This window comes from Neopelma chrysocephalum, unplaced genomic scaffold, assembly GCF_003984885.1.
Source record: "Neopelma chrysocephalum unplaced genomic scaffold, ASM398488v2 Primary Assembly neopelma1_25, whole genome shotgun sequence".
Classification (NCBI taxonomy): Eukaryota; Metazoa; Chordata; class Aves; order Passeriformes; family Pipridae; genus Neopelma; species Neopelma chrysocephalum.
Window position 1 is genome coordinate 27,300,193 of NW_020897694.1, and position 20,029 is coordinate 27,320,221.

Sequence of the window (20,029 nt, forward strand, 5' to 3'; positions counted from 1 at the left end):
ATTCACGTTATTTTTAGTGCAGAATGGAATATAGCACATTGCAAGCTTTTTAACTACCCAAAGGCACTGACTGTATAATCAAAATATATCTGATTAAGAGTCCTTTTTGTATATTTTAGAAGATAAATATTAAGATTCTTTACTTTTTGGGGTTATTTTCCTCTCTTTTTTTAAAACCTTAGTGAAATATTTTAAACATGACTGAAGTACATGTCAGACGGTTGTGGTAATGCAAATGAATCTGTATTGTTTGCTAGGTGCTGAGTCTGAACTCCCCCATCTGAGATTTTAACCCAGTGTCTCAAATCCTTTGACCTATTAGAAAAAAGTAAAGGCATCTAGCTTTGTAAAACAAGTATCCTACACTCCAGCTACAGGAAAGAATGTGATGGAAATGTAACATATCTGAGATATCACTGTTTCTCCTCTCCACTCCTCAGAGAACTGATGTAACTATATTGCCAAGGCCAGAAGTTCTAAAAAAAAAAGAAGTTGGGTCTCACTCTTTTCTACAGATTTTGCAAGGATACTGCAAGTCTTCCTGGAGCTCCAGAATGAAAAGGGGTAATGGGAGAGGCACTAAACAAATGGGTGTCTGAACAGATCAAGTGAGGTCTATGGGTCACCCTTGTTATTTGAAACCACAGAAGGGGTCACTTTTACTGGGTTGGGCATGACATGGTGAGGACAGTCCTGGAAGACTTAACGTAAGACTTTATAGAAGACGTGTGTGTGTGTGTGTGTGTGTGCATGCGTGCATGTACAACACAGAGGAAGTTTGACAAAACAGTTTTTTAGAAAGCAAGAATAATACACTATTAATTTTCAAGGAAACACTAACAAGACAAAGAAAAATTTAATTGTTGTACATTAGAAAACAAAAAATAACAGCCACCTCCACCATTTCAGTGCTGCCCAGCAACAGGACAAGGAGTAATGGCCATAAACTAAAACACAGGAGGTTCTACCTCAATTTGAGGAAGAAATTCTTTATGGTGAGGGTGGTAGAGCACTGGAACAGGCTGCTGAGGGGCATCATGGAGTCTTCCTCTCCGTAGACATTCAGAACCCTCTTGGATGCATTGCTGTGTCACCTGCTCTAGCTGATCATGCCTTGGCAAGGTGGTTGGACTGGATGATCTCCAGAAATGTCTTCCAACCTTAATGATTCTGTGATTCTGTGATCTCATTGTGAATGATCTTATGACTCTCTCCTGCCCCTGCTCATGCTTAGTTCAAATTGCCATATTATTGTGAGCTTAGGGAGAACCAGTGAAATTCCCACACATATGAATAACAATATGCATTCTCAGTAACACCTTAAGTAAAAAAGGTATCTGTTGAAACTCTTACCATCTCTTGCAAATTGCACCTTTCAACAAGTTTCCACAAGTATTCTACCTAATTTCACTAATATTTAAATGCATTACAGGCTTTCAAGTCAGTTTTTCAAGCCAGAAACATTTGAAAGGAAAATAAAATATAAGTGGTGCCAAATAGAAATGCAGATCACATTATGGCTTTCATGGAGAAAAGACCTCTTAGGTAGGAGAGACTTCATAAGCGAAAACAAGTCCTGGTTACAAATTCTTTCGAAAGGTACCTACCCCTACAGACAGCATTAAAAATTTTAGTTCTTAGAGTAGCTCTGCCAAGTCCTAAAACTACTTGCAGCTATTGCAAGCAGCTTGTTTTCTCTAAGCTCACATAAATCTTTTCACAAATTGATAGTTAGATGATGCACATCAAGAACTTACTTACAACAGAGAGTGAACCAATGAGCAACAATGGACAACATTCTCAGGCACGTGGTGATTCTTGGGATGTCCTGCACAGGCCCAGGAGTTGGACTTGATGATCCTGATGGGTCCCTTCCCATTCAGCATATTCTATGGTTCTATGAAAGCATTATATTTTCCTCTTCTGTTATCCATACGGCTATCCAGACCCAAATGCATAAGGCTTTTACTCAACATAAGAAGCATTCTGAAACAATAGGCTACTGAATAGAGTTCCCTTGTTCAATACAACTTTTTTTGTTGGTAATGTTGGTAAAAGTGCCAACTGCTTAAAGCTTCAATATTGCAGATGTTCTGGTTTCAGAATAATGGAAGTTTGTGCACTTTAGATATCAAATCACAGACAGTTTGGGCTGCAAATAGCTGTGTAACTGTGCTTTACCCTGAAACCTGAATTGGTTTTGGCTTTATTTTCAAAATAAGGAGAAAGCACAGTCCTCTTTGAAATGGACTGTTTCCAAGGAGTTACCTCCCTCCCAGAAGGAAAGGACTTTGCTTTTAGTAAGTCATGCATGATCGTGTGGCAAAACCACTGGCTAGCTGCCATGTGAACAGGCAGGGAAACCAGGGTTCTGCATGGGGAAAAAAAGCCATGTACAGCCTTAGTTGGCTTATGTGCTTTCCACTTTAACAGAGATGAAAATAATTGCTTTTTTCAGAGCTCTCCTACAGTGTGTAACTATATTTTCTCAGTTCCCAAACCCACATTGAGGAAAATATTTTACTTTTGTACTGTTTCCAACATCCCAGAACCAAGATTAGGTAGAACTTGGCCTCCTCACTCATGGGCTTTGGTTTGGCTGACAGTCAGATTTTGACTTATCTTCTTTCTATGACCAGTTCTGCTGAATACATCTCTTTGTTAACACTCACCTCTGCAAAGCTCTCACAGGGGTTTAATTATGAAGACTTCTTGACAAAAACTAATGGATCAATGCAGAAACATTTCTTCTTAGAAGCTCAAAGTAAAAAGTTAAAGAAAAAGCAGTGCACTTTGTTCAGATTGCTTCCTTCATTTGTTCTTCAGACAATAATATAAGAAGACAGCAGCAGTAGTGTCTAGCAGAAGCTATAAAAATAGCATGTATTTTCACTAGCTAGAAGAGGAGTGAGCTGTTTCAGTTATTAGAACTGCTTTACGTGAGGACATGATGAATATGTGGAGGACAAGAGTGTATGGAAACCAAATTTCACAGCTTAGTATCTAGAAACAGTTAAAAAAGCAAGCAAAAAGTGGAAAGGTATAAATATACAGATCGATTGCTTCACTAATCATCATGAATGTATACTGGAGGGCAGTGGCAAAACCTCGGCCTATTCTTCCTGGTCATTTGATTTTAACAGAATAACAACAACAAAAACCCCTCAAACCTGAAAATGAGTTAAAATTTGCAACCATCCCTAGCACAGAAAGTAGAAACATGCTATGTGTGAGAGACACAAAAAAGCTAATGGAAGATTAGGTTGCAGACCTGACTTCTGTATTTTGTTCTGTAAAAGATCAGTGTATTGCTCATTTTTATCTCTTTGTCAGTGTGACTTTCATAATGGAAACATAGTTTGTGGGAAAGCTTTCTCTCATATCATGAATTTCAGCAATAGGTGTATGCCTGGGACACAGAAATACTGATAAAGAATTTTATAATGATTTTTAGTCCAAAAAAGAGAGCAGTAATCAGAGCAAGAGTCAACTTAAAAAATGAGACACCTTTAAAAGTGTCAAGGAAACCAGTGCTGCATCTGTAAATCCATGTGAGCTCTCCTAATAAACAGATGTTGTTTTGCAAATTTCCAGCAATGGATGGATGAGTAAACTCCTTTGAATATGGGGAAGTGATCACGGGCAGTAAGAAATGTATGATCTAAAGTAAACAAAAGACTGCACTAACTGTGTCTGGATGTGAAAAAAAATAACCAGTAGCCGAGTAAATGGGAACCATAATGATAATGGCTGAGGGGAGAAGGGTGTCAAACAAGAATAAAACTGGAGTAACACAGTAAATTAAAAAAAAATAAACCCCAGTATCTTGATATTGATGCAGCAACACTTGTTCTCAAATTATTGCAGAGAATATGAGATGGATATCCTCAACATCACTGGAAATGCAGTGAGAGCCTTATTCTCTGGGGAAGCAATTATTTGTATCTTTGTCTTTTAAGACCAAACATAACTACAAAGTCTTAGTAGGATACATAAAAATGTGTGAGAGCCACATTTTTGTCATATTCCCATAGCAAATGGTGAAAGTCTGGTTTCACACTGACTACATTGTTTTCACCTCTGAGCATGCCTTTTGCTCCACAAGTGAGCCGGGGCCTGTACTATCTTCTGAGTCAACCCCGGTGGAAGTCAGGAACCTCTACAATGATCCTGTTAAATTTGTGCCACACACCATTAGAAAACTAACTCAAGTGCCAATGCAAGAGACCTGCTATTTTATGAACCTAAGTTCATAAATGTAGACTTCTTTTTCTGCTGTGAGTGAAGAGAGGTGACCAGCTTTGAATGTTGACTTTTATCCTTCTTTGTTGCCATTATCATCTAAGTCGCTAACCTAACTTAACTTCAGTAAGGTGCCACTGTTGGCACCTTATCACACTATGATTTTTGGCTTCAATAATGTAAAAGAACCCATATGATTAAATGTCAATGAAATGTGGGTTCCTAATTCATCAAACCTGGATATTCATGTAATTTAACTTTATCTATTGAAAAGTCAGGCATTTTGCCTAATTAGCTGCCTAGACTCCCTCTATAACAGAAAAAAGAAAGCATCCAGCTTGGATGGGATGAATCATTCCCTGGAGGGTAACTATGACTACAGGCAAGCCCAAATGACTGGCTTAGACTACATGCCTAATTTTTTGCATGGCTAACAAGGTGATATGAATCTTATCCCTTGACATTTTAGAAAATTCTAGCCATTATCTAAATGAATGAGAATGTTCTTCTTTGTATATAATTGTTCAAAAACTTGAGGATAGTTGCTTCTAAACTTCTGAGTGTCAGATTAACTATAAAAGCATTAAAACTTTTCTTATACTGCTTACTGCGTAAGCACACAGTATTCTCATGATTTATTTTTTCGGTCTGTGTCAGAAGGTACTCCTACTTCTTTATTAAAAACCCCTGTATTTAAGTGCAGGAAGCTTTTTATTCTTGAGAGGTTTCTTTTAAATGAATTAAAAATGTGAATCTATTTGCTCTGAGTTAGAATCAAAGTAATAACTGCAAAATCAACAACTGATTGCACATGAATTTAGGATCAAAGGTACAAATTGTGCTGCTTCTCTCCAGCTTTGAGACAAGCAAAGCTGAATATTATAGCAATCACCAAAAGAAAATTTTATGTTTGCTCTGGGGATCTAAGTTCAAATTGTTTGACATGTGAATACTGCTTTAATTTAATAAATATTTCAACTCTCAAAATCAACAGGATGCTGTGGTGATCAGAGTCCTGCAACATTGAAAAATATTTTATTCTACTTACTATAAATGTTTGATTTGAAACTTCTGTTCAAATTCACTTTAGAGAAAAATGTAGAAGGACTCAGCACAGTCTCTTGAGCTAATTTGCTTTGTCTTGACTGAGATTAAAGAAAATTCCACTTATGTATTCTTGCATGAAAGGTAAGCAGTGTCAAATACACATTTAGAATATATGTGCCAGAATTTACTTGAAAAATGTTCAGAAATCAGATACTCTCCATTTAGATAAAAGGAAAACAAAAGTCTCATTATAAATCAGAGATTTTCTAATCTGAGTAGTGAAGAAGGAGAAGTAACTACTTAGTGAAAAAATAGTATTAATCGCTCTGTTTCCCTGACAACAAGACCAGAAAAAAACAGAGTTTAAGATCAGAGAGATTAATATTTAAAAATTATTATTATTTTTTAAAATTCTTTTCAAAGACCTCTGTATCCTGCTACTGTAGTTCTGGACAATTAGGTGGTAGTAGATCCAAGTATAGACCTCCTTGTGCTCCTATCACCACCACCACTACCACCATCAAAAACCCCAAGCATCATGTTACTAGATTCCAGGATAGTTCTTTGATAGCACTGCCATTTTTGATAGCACTCAAGTCCCGATCAACTTTCTTCTACTGCAATTGAGCCTTCTTATGAGACAGATTGCCTAATGCATTCCTTTTATTACTTTTATGCTTTTGCTGTGAAAGCTCTGTCAAGACTACTAATGTTTGTTTAACTGACTCTTTTTTGCAAAGCTTTTAAGCATTTAAAAATGTGACCCTGAACTACTGGCATCAAATTGAGCTATTCAGACATTAAACATTGTTGAAAGCAAGAATCTATCTCAACAGACAAAACCAGCAAAGAATCTATCATTATCTCCAAGTTTCTTTGTTTATGAAAGTTTTTGTTCCAACATCAAATAGTTAAAAGTGAGATTTAAAAGAGAGAAAATGAACATGATAAAAATCTGTTATTTTTAAAAGCACAGGAGCAGGATAATTTAATTTGAAAGGTATCACTTTAAAAAAAAAATGTATACTATAAGTACATATGTATACATATATACCATGATATAGTAGATATATATATGTATATATATATAAAACTCTGGAGGATCTGCTGCTTTGATATGGATTTGGGGGGAGGAACACTTGTATATATTTCATGGTCTGGAGCAGAAACGGAGGGAAAGGAGCACGTACATATGACAAGTACCGTCACCGGTAAGAGTGTGAATTTAGTTAAATTAGAAGAGAAATGTCCCCACTTTTGTTTACTCCTCCAAGAATTTCTGTTGCCACGTAGTAAGGCATGGAGAAAATATTTTTAGTAATGACTGCCATCTGTATTCATGTTGTGAGTGTGCAGCAGTGTTCACAGACAGCACACATGCGGTAAGACAGAAATCTGATCTTCCTCAAGGGAATATTCCTTTGAAGCAGTAGAACTCCACTTATGTGAGATTTCAACAATTTAAAAGTGGATCTATGTTCCTGATTGGCTCGAGGGGCTCAAGCACTAGAACAGACTTTGTTTGATTCCTCATCCTACTGGGAATTTGTATATGAACCCAGAGATGTCACTTCAGTTTTGATTCTCCAGTAGTAAAATAGTGACACAACAATCTTGTCTGACACAAACTGTAAGATAAACCCTTCAAAGTTAGTGAGGTAAGCTGGGGTCGTTATCACAAGTATAAGGTAAAAAAAGAAAATTTAATATTTTGTCTTATAATTATATATATAATTATATATAATATACGTTTTAACAGTGGCATTCCAGGAAATAGGATTACAGAAGTAAGATTACAAGGAAGTTAGACCGTGGTTCATGCTCAGAGATGCTTGAGATGCTTGTCCTTCCCCTTCGGGCATTACAAAAGAGTAGAGTGGGGGTGCACATGGGTTTAGCCACCAATGGGTTTGTCCTTATGCTAATTGAAAACTGCTTCTGAAATCCCATTCAGATGATGAAACACCAGGGGAGTAAGAATGAGTGCACTAGGTTAGACCAACGGTCCATCTCTCCATTACCCTGTCTCTGGCAAGCACCAGCCGAAGAGCTCTGAGATATAAGAATAGAACAAAGAGTAGTTTTACTTCCTGTGTGCTTTCCCAGTTTTGACAACCTCTGCGGCTGAAAGATACATCTAAACTATCAGCCCTTACAGGATTTTTATTCCATTAATTTGTCTTAAAACTAAACCTATTTGATTTGATTGAGTATCCTCTCTTTTTTTTTACTGTAGAGGAAATAAAATAGTCTTCTATGCAACTTCTCATACCTTTTCTGATTTCATATAACTCTTACTTAGCCTCCTCCTCAGTCCTCTCATTTAAAAACTGAAGATCATCCTCATTATCCTTGTCTATACCTCTTTTTGGTTTATAATATCTTATTTTTAAAAAGATGCTTTGATCTTACCTGCATGCAGTACTCAAGACAAGGAAGCATCTTGGATGCAGATGGCGGAACAGTAATGTTTTCAATTTTCTCTAATAATTTTAAAAAATATGTTTGTCTTCTCTTTTGATAAACACTGAACTGACATGACAATGAATATCTACAACAATTCAAAAATCTTTCTGGACTGGTAATAGCTTAATTAAACCCTACATTTCTGTATGTAGTCAGCTGCTTCCCTATGTGTATTTATTGACATTACATTTCATCTGACATTTTATTTCTCAGCCATGAAATATAAGTACTTCACTGTAAGCTTTAATACTGTATGCCTTTACTAACTTTGCACCATCAGCAAATGCTCTTATCTCACTGCTCACCTCATTTTTAGATAACTCACGAATACTGAGCTGCACCGATCCTGGCCAAGATCATCATGGACCTCTACTTTCCTCTGTTATGAAAAAACAGTCATTTACCCCTACCTTTTGTTTTATATCTTTTTTCTTTTTTTCATTATTCAACAGATATTTCTTTTTAAATTCTGTAAGCTTAGAAGGGATCCGCTTTGTATGGTACAGAGGAAGCTGGGATATACACTTGAGAAGCAGTGTCACACAGGTGTCATTATTGTAAGCTACAAACTATGCTGCAGATGAAGGAAAGACGATTCATACAGCCAGGGTAGCTTGAGAATAATCTTATGCTGGCTCCAAATTTTCTAGTAGTTGCCCTACAAACAAAATGTATGTCTCTCCAAATTGCCCTCCAAAAGTATTTGCTATTCTTCAGTGACTACGGAAGGAAATTTACATGAGTACTTTAAACTGCATGTACAACTTTATAATGTATTGGTGAAGTGAGATGAATTCTACCCAGGTGTTTAAATCTCCATAACATTTTAAGGGAACTTCACTGGCTGCAAAAACTGTTTAAGGGACCAGGTACTAAGACAGTAGAGTAAGCCCAGAATGGAGTAATAAAAAGGCAAACGTGAGTTTTTCTGTAGAGAGTGAGGCTATGGGAAACCTAAAACTTTACAAAATTCTAATAAGAAACAGAAAAACATAAGTAATAAAGCCATATTAAGGAGGGGATATAAAACTAGACAAGAATAACATATATACAGTGTGTTCTGTAAAATAAAACCAAAGCAAGAAAGAAAAATAAATAGTGTTGACCACAGACAAGGTCAAAGGAGACCTTAAACAATGCCAAAGACTGATCTTCTACAAAACTGTCATGAAAAAAGTTTTTGGAAGATAATTGACACAAATTCAACTTGTCCCTCTCCAACACCTGAAAACACACTCTCAAGACTTCTAAAGGATCTCAGATACAACAAGGCTGACATACAGCAGTGGTAAATAATTCGTCACCTAAATAAACTTTGGAGTGAAAGAAAGGAAAGTGGCAAATGTGACTAATGTTACAAAAGGGATTCAGGAGAGAGCATTCAGGAAATGAGAAACTAATCAGTTTGACTTCACATTTAGGCAATTTGATAGAAATGTATTAATACTACAATTAGTAAATATATAGAAAATATGATGTGAAAAGTTAATGCAGTTGCTGTAAGGGAAAGTCATGCTTCAAATGCTGTGAAGAGTGATGAATTTCTAAAAAAGAAAGTTGTCACTTTATCATGAAAGGCAAAAGAAATCCAAGAAATCTTCTCAGTTTCTTTTTAACTTTGGAGCAATAGTTTACGGAGAGAGTGGAGAAGACAGGCATAAAAGAGAAGGAAGTCAGTATTGTAGCTGAGAGATTTCTTGTGCCTAAGATCAATATCATCCGCATAACTGATGTACCAATCACCAAAGAAAAGGACCTCACAGGATGATGAGCAAGATCAATGACATACCTAGAGATTAAGTAGTGTGTTAGGGTCAGTCTGAATTGCTGCAGAGGATCAAGTTTAATGCACAGAGAGATGGTGACTATTAGCGACAGTACGAACCCTTTTCACTCGAGCTATCATGGTAGACAGACGAGGGGATGAGACGTGGCAGAGGATGAGAGATGTATTGCAAATGAACAGAGCTGTAAAAATACAAAGAATTATTCTGTTCTTAAACCAGCTGAATGGTGTATTGAAAAAACATATTCTACTCCTATGTGTGCTTCTTCTGCTAAGTAAATCACTCAAATTAAATATTTTACAAATTTTATGTTCATTGTACATACTTATGAGGGGTACCATAAAAAAGTCAGAAAGGAGATTAATAGTTTTGTCTTTGTATCAAAGCTTGAAAACTGGGCAATAAATAAAGCACATGATCACACTGTACAATAAAGAGAAAAAATATCGACTAGTGGTTTATTAAAATGAGCTCTCTACTCCTTGCACTAAATGAGGCCAGACCTTTGGAAAGAATATTATGTAATGATGTAATTAAAAACTGAATCATGATGCATATCCTTAACTAAATTTGCACTGGCAAATTTAATTCTAAAAGTTTACTTGCTTTTAAATACATTATTTTACAATCTTATTTAGATTCTCTGAGTCATTTAATGCTTTGATTTATTCATATTTAAACATATTTACTGAAGCAACATGAATACCAAGTGTTTACATATCATTTTACATTTTGCAAATATTAAATAATTAGTCCTTTCCCAATAATCTGAAAGATAAGTAATAAAATACATCTTATCAAGTTTCAGAAACGAAATTCAGTGATAGTTAAGAAGAACACAGTCCAAAAGAGATTACTAGCTAGATGTGATTTCTGGTCTAAATATATTCTCCGTCCTTCCTTCAAAAACATTCAGTATTTCATCATCTGAAAATGCCCTGTACCTTGAGGTTTAGGCCTTGACCTTTACAGCCAGTAAAGGCAGGGAAAAAAACCAGACCCATGAGGATGGAAATACTTTGTAGAGCATTACAGTTTCACCATTTTCAACCACTCAACATCTTTTACATTTGAATTACAATTTGAATTATTTGATTCCTCCTTTGGAACATCATTTATCTTTTAATTATAGATGTCAAAAATTTTCCCGTGCAGCAATACAGATCTATTTCTTTATAGAAATATTCTTGGTTGAAACATAACAATTACCTTACAATCCTTCTTCTTCTTACAGTCCGTTTTTAGTGGAGAATTCAAAATATCATTGAATTAAAAACTCTTTTTACTTTATCTTCTTGAGACAAGGCAACCAATATTTCAGCATACTAGACCACAGTCAGCACTGAGCCTGTGATACCATTGCATTTGACCTACAGGAAACCTTTTTGGTTCTTGATATTTAATCAGTTGTACATTCATTCCACTAACTTTATATCATGCAGCTCCAAGAACCAAACCCTTACCCCCTTTCACCTTAGTAATTTTTAAAATATGCAACACTTCGTATAACCTTAATTTGTTTTAAAATACCAGAAGGAAATGCAGTACTGACTAACAGTCTTTGAAGAGAGGTGACTGTTTAAAATGATGCCTTAAGACCCTTTTAGTTTCTTATTTTTCTAATTTTGTAAGCTTTATAAGTTTCATAAGAAGTAGAAGTAGATTTTAGAAGCAGCAGCTATATTATATCCCTCACCATTTAGCACAGTAGTTTACACATTCCTCGACCCTCTTACCCCATTCCATGCTCCCCATATCAATTCTACCCCTGAATTCAGTAGAAATGTTTAGTCTTTTGTCAAGGCAGGCGTATTCTGTTTAGAGAACACTCATATCTTAGCCTGAACCACAGAACACAGTCAAGAACTGGGTGACCGTGTACCCTCTGTACTCTGAAGATGATGAAGGTGATGAAGAGGTGGTCCAAAAAACCCCCAGACCCAATTCCCAGGGGTTGGGCCAGGGGGTGGACCAGGGCAAAAGCTACGGGATGGACAAAACTTGGATTGGTCGGGCAGTATTGTAAATTGTAACACCTGAACACGGCCGGCGTGCGTCTTGTAACATCTATGCCTAGGCACAAATTAAACCCTTTCCTTATCTCACCCTCAATTAACTGCTCTGGAGTTCTTTTCTTAGCACCATTTTAGCCATCAAAAAGAACATTTCAAAAGCGTAAGTACAAGTGAACCAGTGTCAGTCACCTTGGATGTTTTTATACATCAGAATGGTGTATAATGCATATACCATTATGCCAGTCAGCCAAACTGCTGTGCCCAATAGCAGAATGCTGTGCTCTGGTTATAGAAACATAGAGTCATAGAAACAGTCTGTCAGTGGCATGGTAGTTGGAAGGTCTGGTGACTGAGGAAGTGGTTTTATTCTGGTCCAGCACCATACTCATGTAGTTATGCTGCTGTAGTCTATGAAGTTGAAAGACTTTTTAAAAAATTATATTGATGTCTTTCACTGGGGTGTGCTCTATTGCTATTACAGAGACAGAATTCCTACCAGGCTAACAAGATTTCAGACCGACACAGTGGCAAGTATTGCACGTGGAGGTCTCTTATCATTGCTTTTTGTTCACCAGAGCAAGCTGCTAAAGCACAAAGTTATGCAAAAATGTAGACTATTAAAGTGGTTTATGAATCAGAGATGCTATGTTTCATGGAAAAACCACTGGATTTCATATCATTAGCTCTTCACCTCGGACAGTTGATTTGTGTTTCTAACTCATGCAGAGATTTTGAAAAATTTCCTGTAAGGGTATCAGAATGATATAACATTGTTTGCCATACATCTGAGCCATTTTCATTTCAGAGCATTTTACCTCTTGAGACTGGTAAAGAGAAACATGAATTGATTTGGCCTACTTGGTTTGCACACTCAAGACTGTCAGGTCATCCCAAAATCATCTGTAAGATCTGTCACTTATACAAGCTGATTAGCTGAAATCCAGTATTTGTATTTCTTTGTGGCAGAAAATACTTGGTCTTTTAACTTATTTGAAGTTTGCAATACATACTGAAATTTAATACTGCAACCACAAAAACTATATTGATTTCTGTATTGAATTCTATAAAGACGAATTTAACACAAGTATATAACATTTTCATGTAAGAATTCAGTGTTAAATATCTTATTTGTCTGGGTGATTAATATTCAAGAATTGAAAAACGCAATTCTTCGACAATTGTTGATGCACATTTAAAATGAACAAAACTAGCAAATGATGGGTGAAAGAAGGCTGTAAGCCCAATAATACAAAAGAGGTTCCCATGTGTCAACTCTTGCTATTTTGTGCATGAAACGTTGATGGCTTTGCTCCTCTTTATGCAAATTAAAGCATAGCTATAGATTTATGTAAAAGCTACAGACACCTTCCTCTCTGGTCATTTGTCCACAAGGTCAGAAAAGCCAGTGTGAACTCTCTGGTTAAATTTGTTTTATGTGATTGACATTTGGGGTTTCAAGCATGACAGAATGACTTCTTGGTCTCCAGATGTGGAGAACCAAACAAGCAAGACAACTTTGCCAAGCCTCTTTAGCCCTCCCCTAACACATTGAACCTATTGCTCTACCCCTTCCTGTCTCTGGAGCCTTGTCAGTACTATCCCCTGCAGTGGAGCTGTGCTGTGCTCATAAAGCATGGGCAGGGACAACTTTCACTAGTTTAAAAGCAAAAAGATGACCTAGCTGTGATTTTTAAATTATTTTAATTACCTGAGTACCTGAATTGACTTTCATTAAATATTTAAACCAATTTCTAAATCTCTTTTATAATATTTTGATTTTTTCCCTCACATATTATTTTACCACATAAAATACCAGTAAAGTAATGCTTTATTAAAACTACTTCCAAGCACAACAAAAATATGTTCTTACTTGTTTAAGTTTCTTTAGATCTTCATCGAGTTCCAAGTTGTCCAAAATAACAGCAACGAACAAGCTGAGTAGAATCTACAAAACAATTGTAAATGATTTGTTAAAGTTGACTTTATTTTTCTTAAGAAGTACTACTAAATGACATGGAAAAATGATGGCCCTATGGATATAAACTGGATTCTTGCCTTTGACATCTGTTGAACTAATATCTCCTAGCTTCTATATATCTCCTAGCCATTTTGCAAGTACTAAATTGATTTTTATTTTACCATAAAATTAATGAGTTTAAAAATGTTGAATTCTAGGTTTGATGACAAATGCATTATATATTTTATCAATATACTCATTAAAATGTACTTCACTTGCAAAGAAAATTAAATTAATCATAAATAATAATTAAAAAACCCACAAAGCAAAATCCTAAAACAGCTTGTAAAGTTAAGGTAGTTTTCAATTAAGGTAGGAATCTTAGCACTTTTTTTAAAAGAGTTAGAGGCCTAGAATATTTCTGTGGTCTTGGACCCCTGAGTGACAACCAGAGCAGACATATCGTTTCAGCACTATTGTAAATGAAGTGCAAGTTTACCTGTCCCACCTATATAGAAGATAAAATTTAAGTGGCTTAGTATGCCAGCAAGGAGTTTGGAACTCAAACTGCATCAGAGTTGAGTGTCTGGACCTTATTCCAAGGAAGAATTTTCTTTCCCTCCATGAACTATAAAGGTACAGAAGACACAGGAAGGACTCTGGCCCAAAAATTTAAAAACTGTCAGTGTTCAGAAAAAAAATGTGTTCTTTAAACAGGAAAGTGGCTTTAGCAGACATATTATATGTGCCACATACTTAAACAGTACCTCATACAGTTTTCAATGATCCAACTACTATGAACAGTGGAAGTAAAGATAGCATTCAGAATGGCAAAGCAAGACAGAATTCTGATAAAATACGTAATACCTGACACAATGTGGAGGCCCAGAGAAGCTGACTTTAGTCACAGGATGGACTGTGGTGATACAATCTCCTCTGCCTCCCCCCAGCCCACACTATGATCTGAGAAATGCTCATTAGGCCTCAGCCTTGATGAACTGCACAAGGTCTAAGCCCCTCCTGAGCTTATTAGAAACACTGTCTGTTCCCAGGAACTAACAGATGTCTAATAAGCACCTGGTTTTTAATGAACTGTCTTGAAAACTTATTTTTCTTGCCTGAATAACAACTCAAATGGAATAATATATTTGTTGTTGAACTTTCAAAGCAAGTTACTGACTTGAATTGTGGCCAGAATGGAAAATTACTATAACTAAAGCCCGCTCTCTAATGACCCTATAAACAGCGGTCTAAAGTGAGATGCTTTTGAGGTCTTGATTCCCAGAAGAAGGGGATAATGTTTGTATCTATCTCAAACACTGATAACTGGATGGCTGTGGATCCAGCCAATGACTATTAGTAATAACAGATATGAATTGTTGGTAATAACCAAGGACTACTGGTGTTAACATGGCATAAGAAAGAACAAGATTTGGCTGGAGAAGGGGGGGAAGGCAGAGATAGGGCAGTGCTTTTCTGTGAGAAATAAGCACAACACAGTACAGTGCAAGATCAAGAGTGGTAGGAAGTGGTCATGAACTACAGGGTGGGATTGTGACCACCAAAGTCCCCCAAAGCCCTACAACCCATTTCAAGAAAGGCCTGAAAGAACAGACTGCGCATGATAACTAACCAGCATAGAAAGCGAGAAACCCGTCTCTGGGGTGGAGAAACCTGTCCATAAAATGGTACCCACCCAAGCCCAGGCAGTGCCCTTCAGGACTCTGGACATCTCATTGGCCAGATGGATGCAGCTGGATTGACACTTACCAGCTGGTCAATGCTGAAACCAGGATCGGCAACCCCCCAGTTGGATTGACACTGGAAACAGGACTCTCTTTCACTTTCTTTTTCTCTTTTCCTTTCTCTCTTTCTTAATTAATTCATCTCTTCCCCTTTAATTTCTCTATTCCCTTTTATCCTACTCCTTTATCCAAAACCCACTGACATGTGCTTACATAGCAGGTCAGGGAGTAACATACCAATTTCCATGCCACGTGGAACTTTCTGACTGTGGACTCTCTGACTTTTGTCATTCCTTTAGATGATCAAGCATTTATGAATCTTAGGTGCTTCCTTCCCCTTAAGGGTGGGTTGTCACACACAAACTACTTAATTAATGATGAACAGTTTTGCTATAATTTTGTCAGGATTTTACGGTATGGTGTTTTCCTTCTTCAGATATGTTACATTCCATGATACTCCAGAACCTGCAGCTCAAAGCATACCAGTTAAGGAAGTGCTGTTCCATAGTAAAAAGAAGTATGGTACTCATTAAAGATATCACCCCTTACAGTCTTGTTGATTCACGCACTGATATGTATCAAGACAAGACTTTCTTGCTCCCTTTTTTCTTTTTTTCAACAAGAACCAAAAATGATGTACCACAAAGTTCAATGTAAACTTGTTATTTGTTTAATTTCCTCTGCTGCCATCTCAACTAATAACAGTCCTTGGTTCCAAGAGTGGGATTTTTTTCCAAGCTTCAACTTTTCTTTGCCTTTTAATGTGAAACCTATTCATTTCTTTCCAAGGCTCTACAGTGTGCTTTGCCAAATGCCTGCAATTATCTCTTCTCAATTCTAATCCTCCTCCCTCTTCCAGTCGTTAAAAGTAATTTTTTCATTTAACTTCACTCTTGTTATTCACTGATGGCTGTTTATTCTTAGAATGCTTCTTTTAGGTTTCAGTAGCAGCCCAACTGTTTGCATGCTCCCTTACCAGTTCCATGTTATTTTCTTTCTTTAAACTTCTTTTACCTATAGAAAACTCTGTCCTACACAGTGTTTCTCTTCCAGGGTCTAAGGAAGGTCTTAGAACTGAAACTAAAAAGCCCAGGTAATTGTGCAAAGTTGTCTTTGCAGAGTTTCTTCATTCATGTAAAATTTGCAGCGGTGAATGAGAAGAAAGCAAAGCAAGGACCATGGACTTAAATGCAAATTCCCTGCAAAAGGACTGAGGACAGTGTACTGAGACTTTGCTTCTAGCAAAATAAGTGCTTTGAGTAAACAAATAGGGAAGTCTCAGATGACTCTTTCCAAACATGAAACACAAGGCAGAATACTAAAATTGCTCTTATAGCTAAGTTACTTCTCAATTAAGAAGTGACTTTTTGGAACAGAGGACACTTGACACTATTTTGCTTTATGGACTTGCTTAATGCTCATCTAAGAGGTAAAAATGGATGCCAGATCAGACAATGTTCTTGATGAAGCATCACAAAACATCAATAAGATTCTCTTACCAATAACTGCTTTCAAATCAATGGCCAAAACTCACTTCCCTTTTGCTTTCTATCCCCAATTCCTAAGGAGTTTTAAAGACCACTGCAGCATGAAAAGTTGTTTTTCCTGACCCTTGTGAACAAATTACATGTCCTATATATCTGCTGATACCTACATTTGTTTGGCTTATATTTTAATTTGGCTAAGCAGCTCTAAGAGCATGAAATGCACTTTATTGCCATTTATAAAGTGGTCAAGTTTTCAATCCATATGAAGGAATCTGCTGCACCCACAATTACAGTCTGATTAGTCAGTCTTTAGAAGTGAAACAGGACATACTGTAAAGTAAAAGAAGTAAATAGAAGCTGATGAAGATTGTATAAATACATTTAATACCTTATGTAAGTAGACAATTGAGTAAAGAATGAAAATAGAATGAAGGAAGTGAAAATAAGAGTAAGTGCATCAAAACATCCAGTGAATGGAAAATACAAAATGAGCAATAGTAGGAGTGAATTAAGGGAGCATAAAATGGTTAGTCCCCCTGATTGTGGTATTTTCTCTGTGCTGGTATTCAAAATACAGTACTTATGATGTAGTATCCTTACTGATGTAGGATAACCAAAGAGATGTTTTCCTTCTCATTTTCTCTATAAAAGAATGTAATAATCCCATTTTAAATGCATACAGAAAAATGGGGCTTTTAGATATAATCCCCATTTCTGTATACATGGAGGAACTGCTGTATTAGTTATCATCCATTTATTGCTTGATATTCTATGTCATATATATATGTGCATTGATTTTGCATCAGACAAGAGGAATGTAGTGATTACTAGTTAAGTTTATATCCTAAGGCTTTAGACTTCTTACTTTAATTACTATTGCAAAGAGAATGCAATGAAAGCTGAGGAGACCATTTCTACATGATAAATAAAATCACTTGCTTAACTCCACAATCATTAGAGCTGTGAAAGTACAGGACAGATAACAATTATACTGTTAGTCTAGCAGTGTTACTTGGATCTAAGAAGAACACCACCTCACACCAGAACAAAGCCCACCACTTTATGCCACATGGCTGAAGGGTAAATTAATTCTACCACATCAAAGAATTAGTCCTAAAGCCCTCTATGCTAAAAATGGGCATCACAATTAGTTTTAACTAGCTGAGAATACTAAGTAATACAAGAGCTATGAGAATAATTCAAAACCACAGCATATTTAAGAGTGAAAACTTACCAGAGTAGCAAAAAGATGATACAGTATAAAATAAATAGCAACTACTGGTGCCCACATATGTCCTACAGCATTCAGTGTCTGATCCATGACATCCACCCATCCTTCCTGTGTGAGAATCTGAAACATTGACATGAATGCCTGCAGGAAAGAGAATTGCCAGCATATTAACAAATTATATTAATATGGTTTTATTGACACATTCCTAAAGTTGATTTAACAGAGTAGAACACCTGTTTTGTTCTGCTTTTTAAACCTTAACAAATGTATTTAAACTTTTAAAGCCAAGCAAAAAGCTATTCATGAGCTAAAGGAGAAATCAATAGCTTGACCGTTCAACTGTAAACTGCAATTTGTAACATAGTCCTAGCTCCATTAGCCCATATGAAGAGTTTTTTGGTTTCCTTCAGGACTGCAAAAAAAAGAGAAACATCCTGAGCATCAGATATTATTGTTTTGAATGTTATACTGTATTGTGATTTTTTTATTATGCTTTTTCTTCCATGTTACCTCTTTATGAATATACTTATAATGAAGTGTTATAGTTAAATGTGACCACACTTTTATGTAATCTTAATAGTAGAAGCATTTGAGGCACCCCACAGGTAAGATTAACCAACAAAAGGCAAGGTCTCAGTACTTGCACTTGATTCAGTCAGTCAGACTGTTCCTCTACATTTTGTAAATAGCAAATAGTGGAACTGTTCCTGTAACATTTTCAAATCCCTTCAGACCAGACATACATTTCAGAACAGAGGAAATAATGGAAATGTTTCAAACAACTTTATTTGGTGATAGGAACATATGAAAGCAGATAAATCTAGAACCCAGATGCCTTAGACCTTTGGAACCCCAACTGGAGCCTATAGCATCGACCACAATCGAACTCAACGTGAGCATATACATCCTACACAGCTACAGAGGACTGCAGGCTGCCTAGGAAACAGAAGTTGGACTATGGTATCAAAGCGAAGTGTGGATCTTGATAGTCTTAACTGTCTCAATGAGGTCAAACTATTGCACAAGTTTCTTTTGCTTTTGCCTGACATCAAAAGTGCTCTCTTTCCAGACAGGATCAAAGTTGGTATCTTACGGAAATTTATGCATAACAAAAAAGTGTTAGGAACTGAAGACATTAACAATGTCTTACAACAATGCAGCTTACAACTAACAGGATTCCTATAATTCAAGATGTTAACACAGTTATAAAGATATATTAGGTCTGTGCTCAGTGTGCCTGACACTCCCAGCAACAGCAGATTAACACATTAATGCACAAAGAGAACAACATTCTTCTTGCCAAACCTGTGAGAAAACAGTACCCAGAGAGCTATTCACATCAATTTACCCTAAGTCAAAATGCATGCTTGAAAAGCTGAAAACATGTAGGTATATAAACTTATGTGCTTGGGAAACAACAAAATGAGTTCTAACTAATTTTTAAAGCTGTTGGCAAAAATAATGGTGGGAGACTTCAGTTTTATATTCCTATTATAAACTACAGGCAATTACTTTGCTTGGGCTCCTTATCAAGTTTGCAGAGTTTTCCAAACAAAACAATGACTTCTCTAAGCAGTTTCTTCCAATGCAAACACAACTCTAAAGGTTACACCCACACCCTTAAGGGAGGTCACTCCAGAATGTGATTTCTCACCTGCAGTGAAGGCTAATTTACTCTAGAGAAGATTGTCCATGTGCATACATACAGCACTTGGTTGTGGTCTACGTAAGGTCCCTATGGGTGCAACACATCACTAATATTTGGTGACAAGGAGCTGGTTCCAACTATCTGAAATAATAAGACGGATGTGGCATGACTCACTACGTTCTGTTTCTGTATCATGAAATCAAGGGTGTATGCTTTTTGCTTGAAATTTGAAACAATGGCCTGCAAGTACAAAGCATGCTGGGGTGTTGTAACAGGGCTGGGTAGGGCAGGGACAATCTAATCCAGTGCATCTTGTTATGCAATCACTGCATAAAAGGAGTTTTGGAGTGCCCAGCTGGAGAGAACAATTTCCCAGAATCACAGAATATTCTGACTTGGAAGGG

General features: G+C 36.5%; 1 protein-coding gene across 4 annotated transcripts in view; it reads right to left on the reverse strand.

Moving 5' to 3' along the window:
• Nucleotides 1–20,029, reverse strand: part of NALCN (sodium leak channel, non-selective) — a 232,806-nt gene that overhangs the window by 82,078 nt on the left and 130,699 nt on the right. For all 4 annotated transcript variants that reach the window (XM_027674690.1, XM_027674688.1, XM_027674689.1 and 1 more), the window contains 2 exons: nt 17,981–18,118; nt 13,428–13,502 (listed from right to left, as the gene is read on the reverse strand). In XM_027674690.1, coding sequence (XP_027530491.1) covers nt 13,428–13,502; nt 17,981–18,118 — 213 coding nt within the window. The remainder of the gene's footprint in view (nt 1–13,427; nt 13,503–17,980; nt 18,119–20,029) is intronic.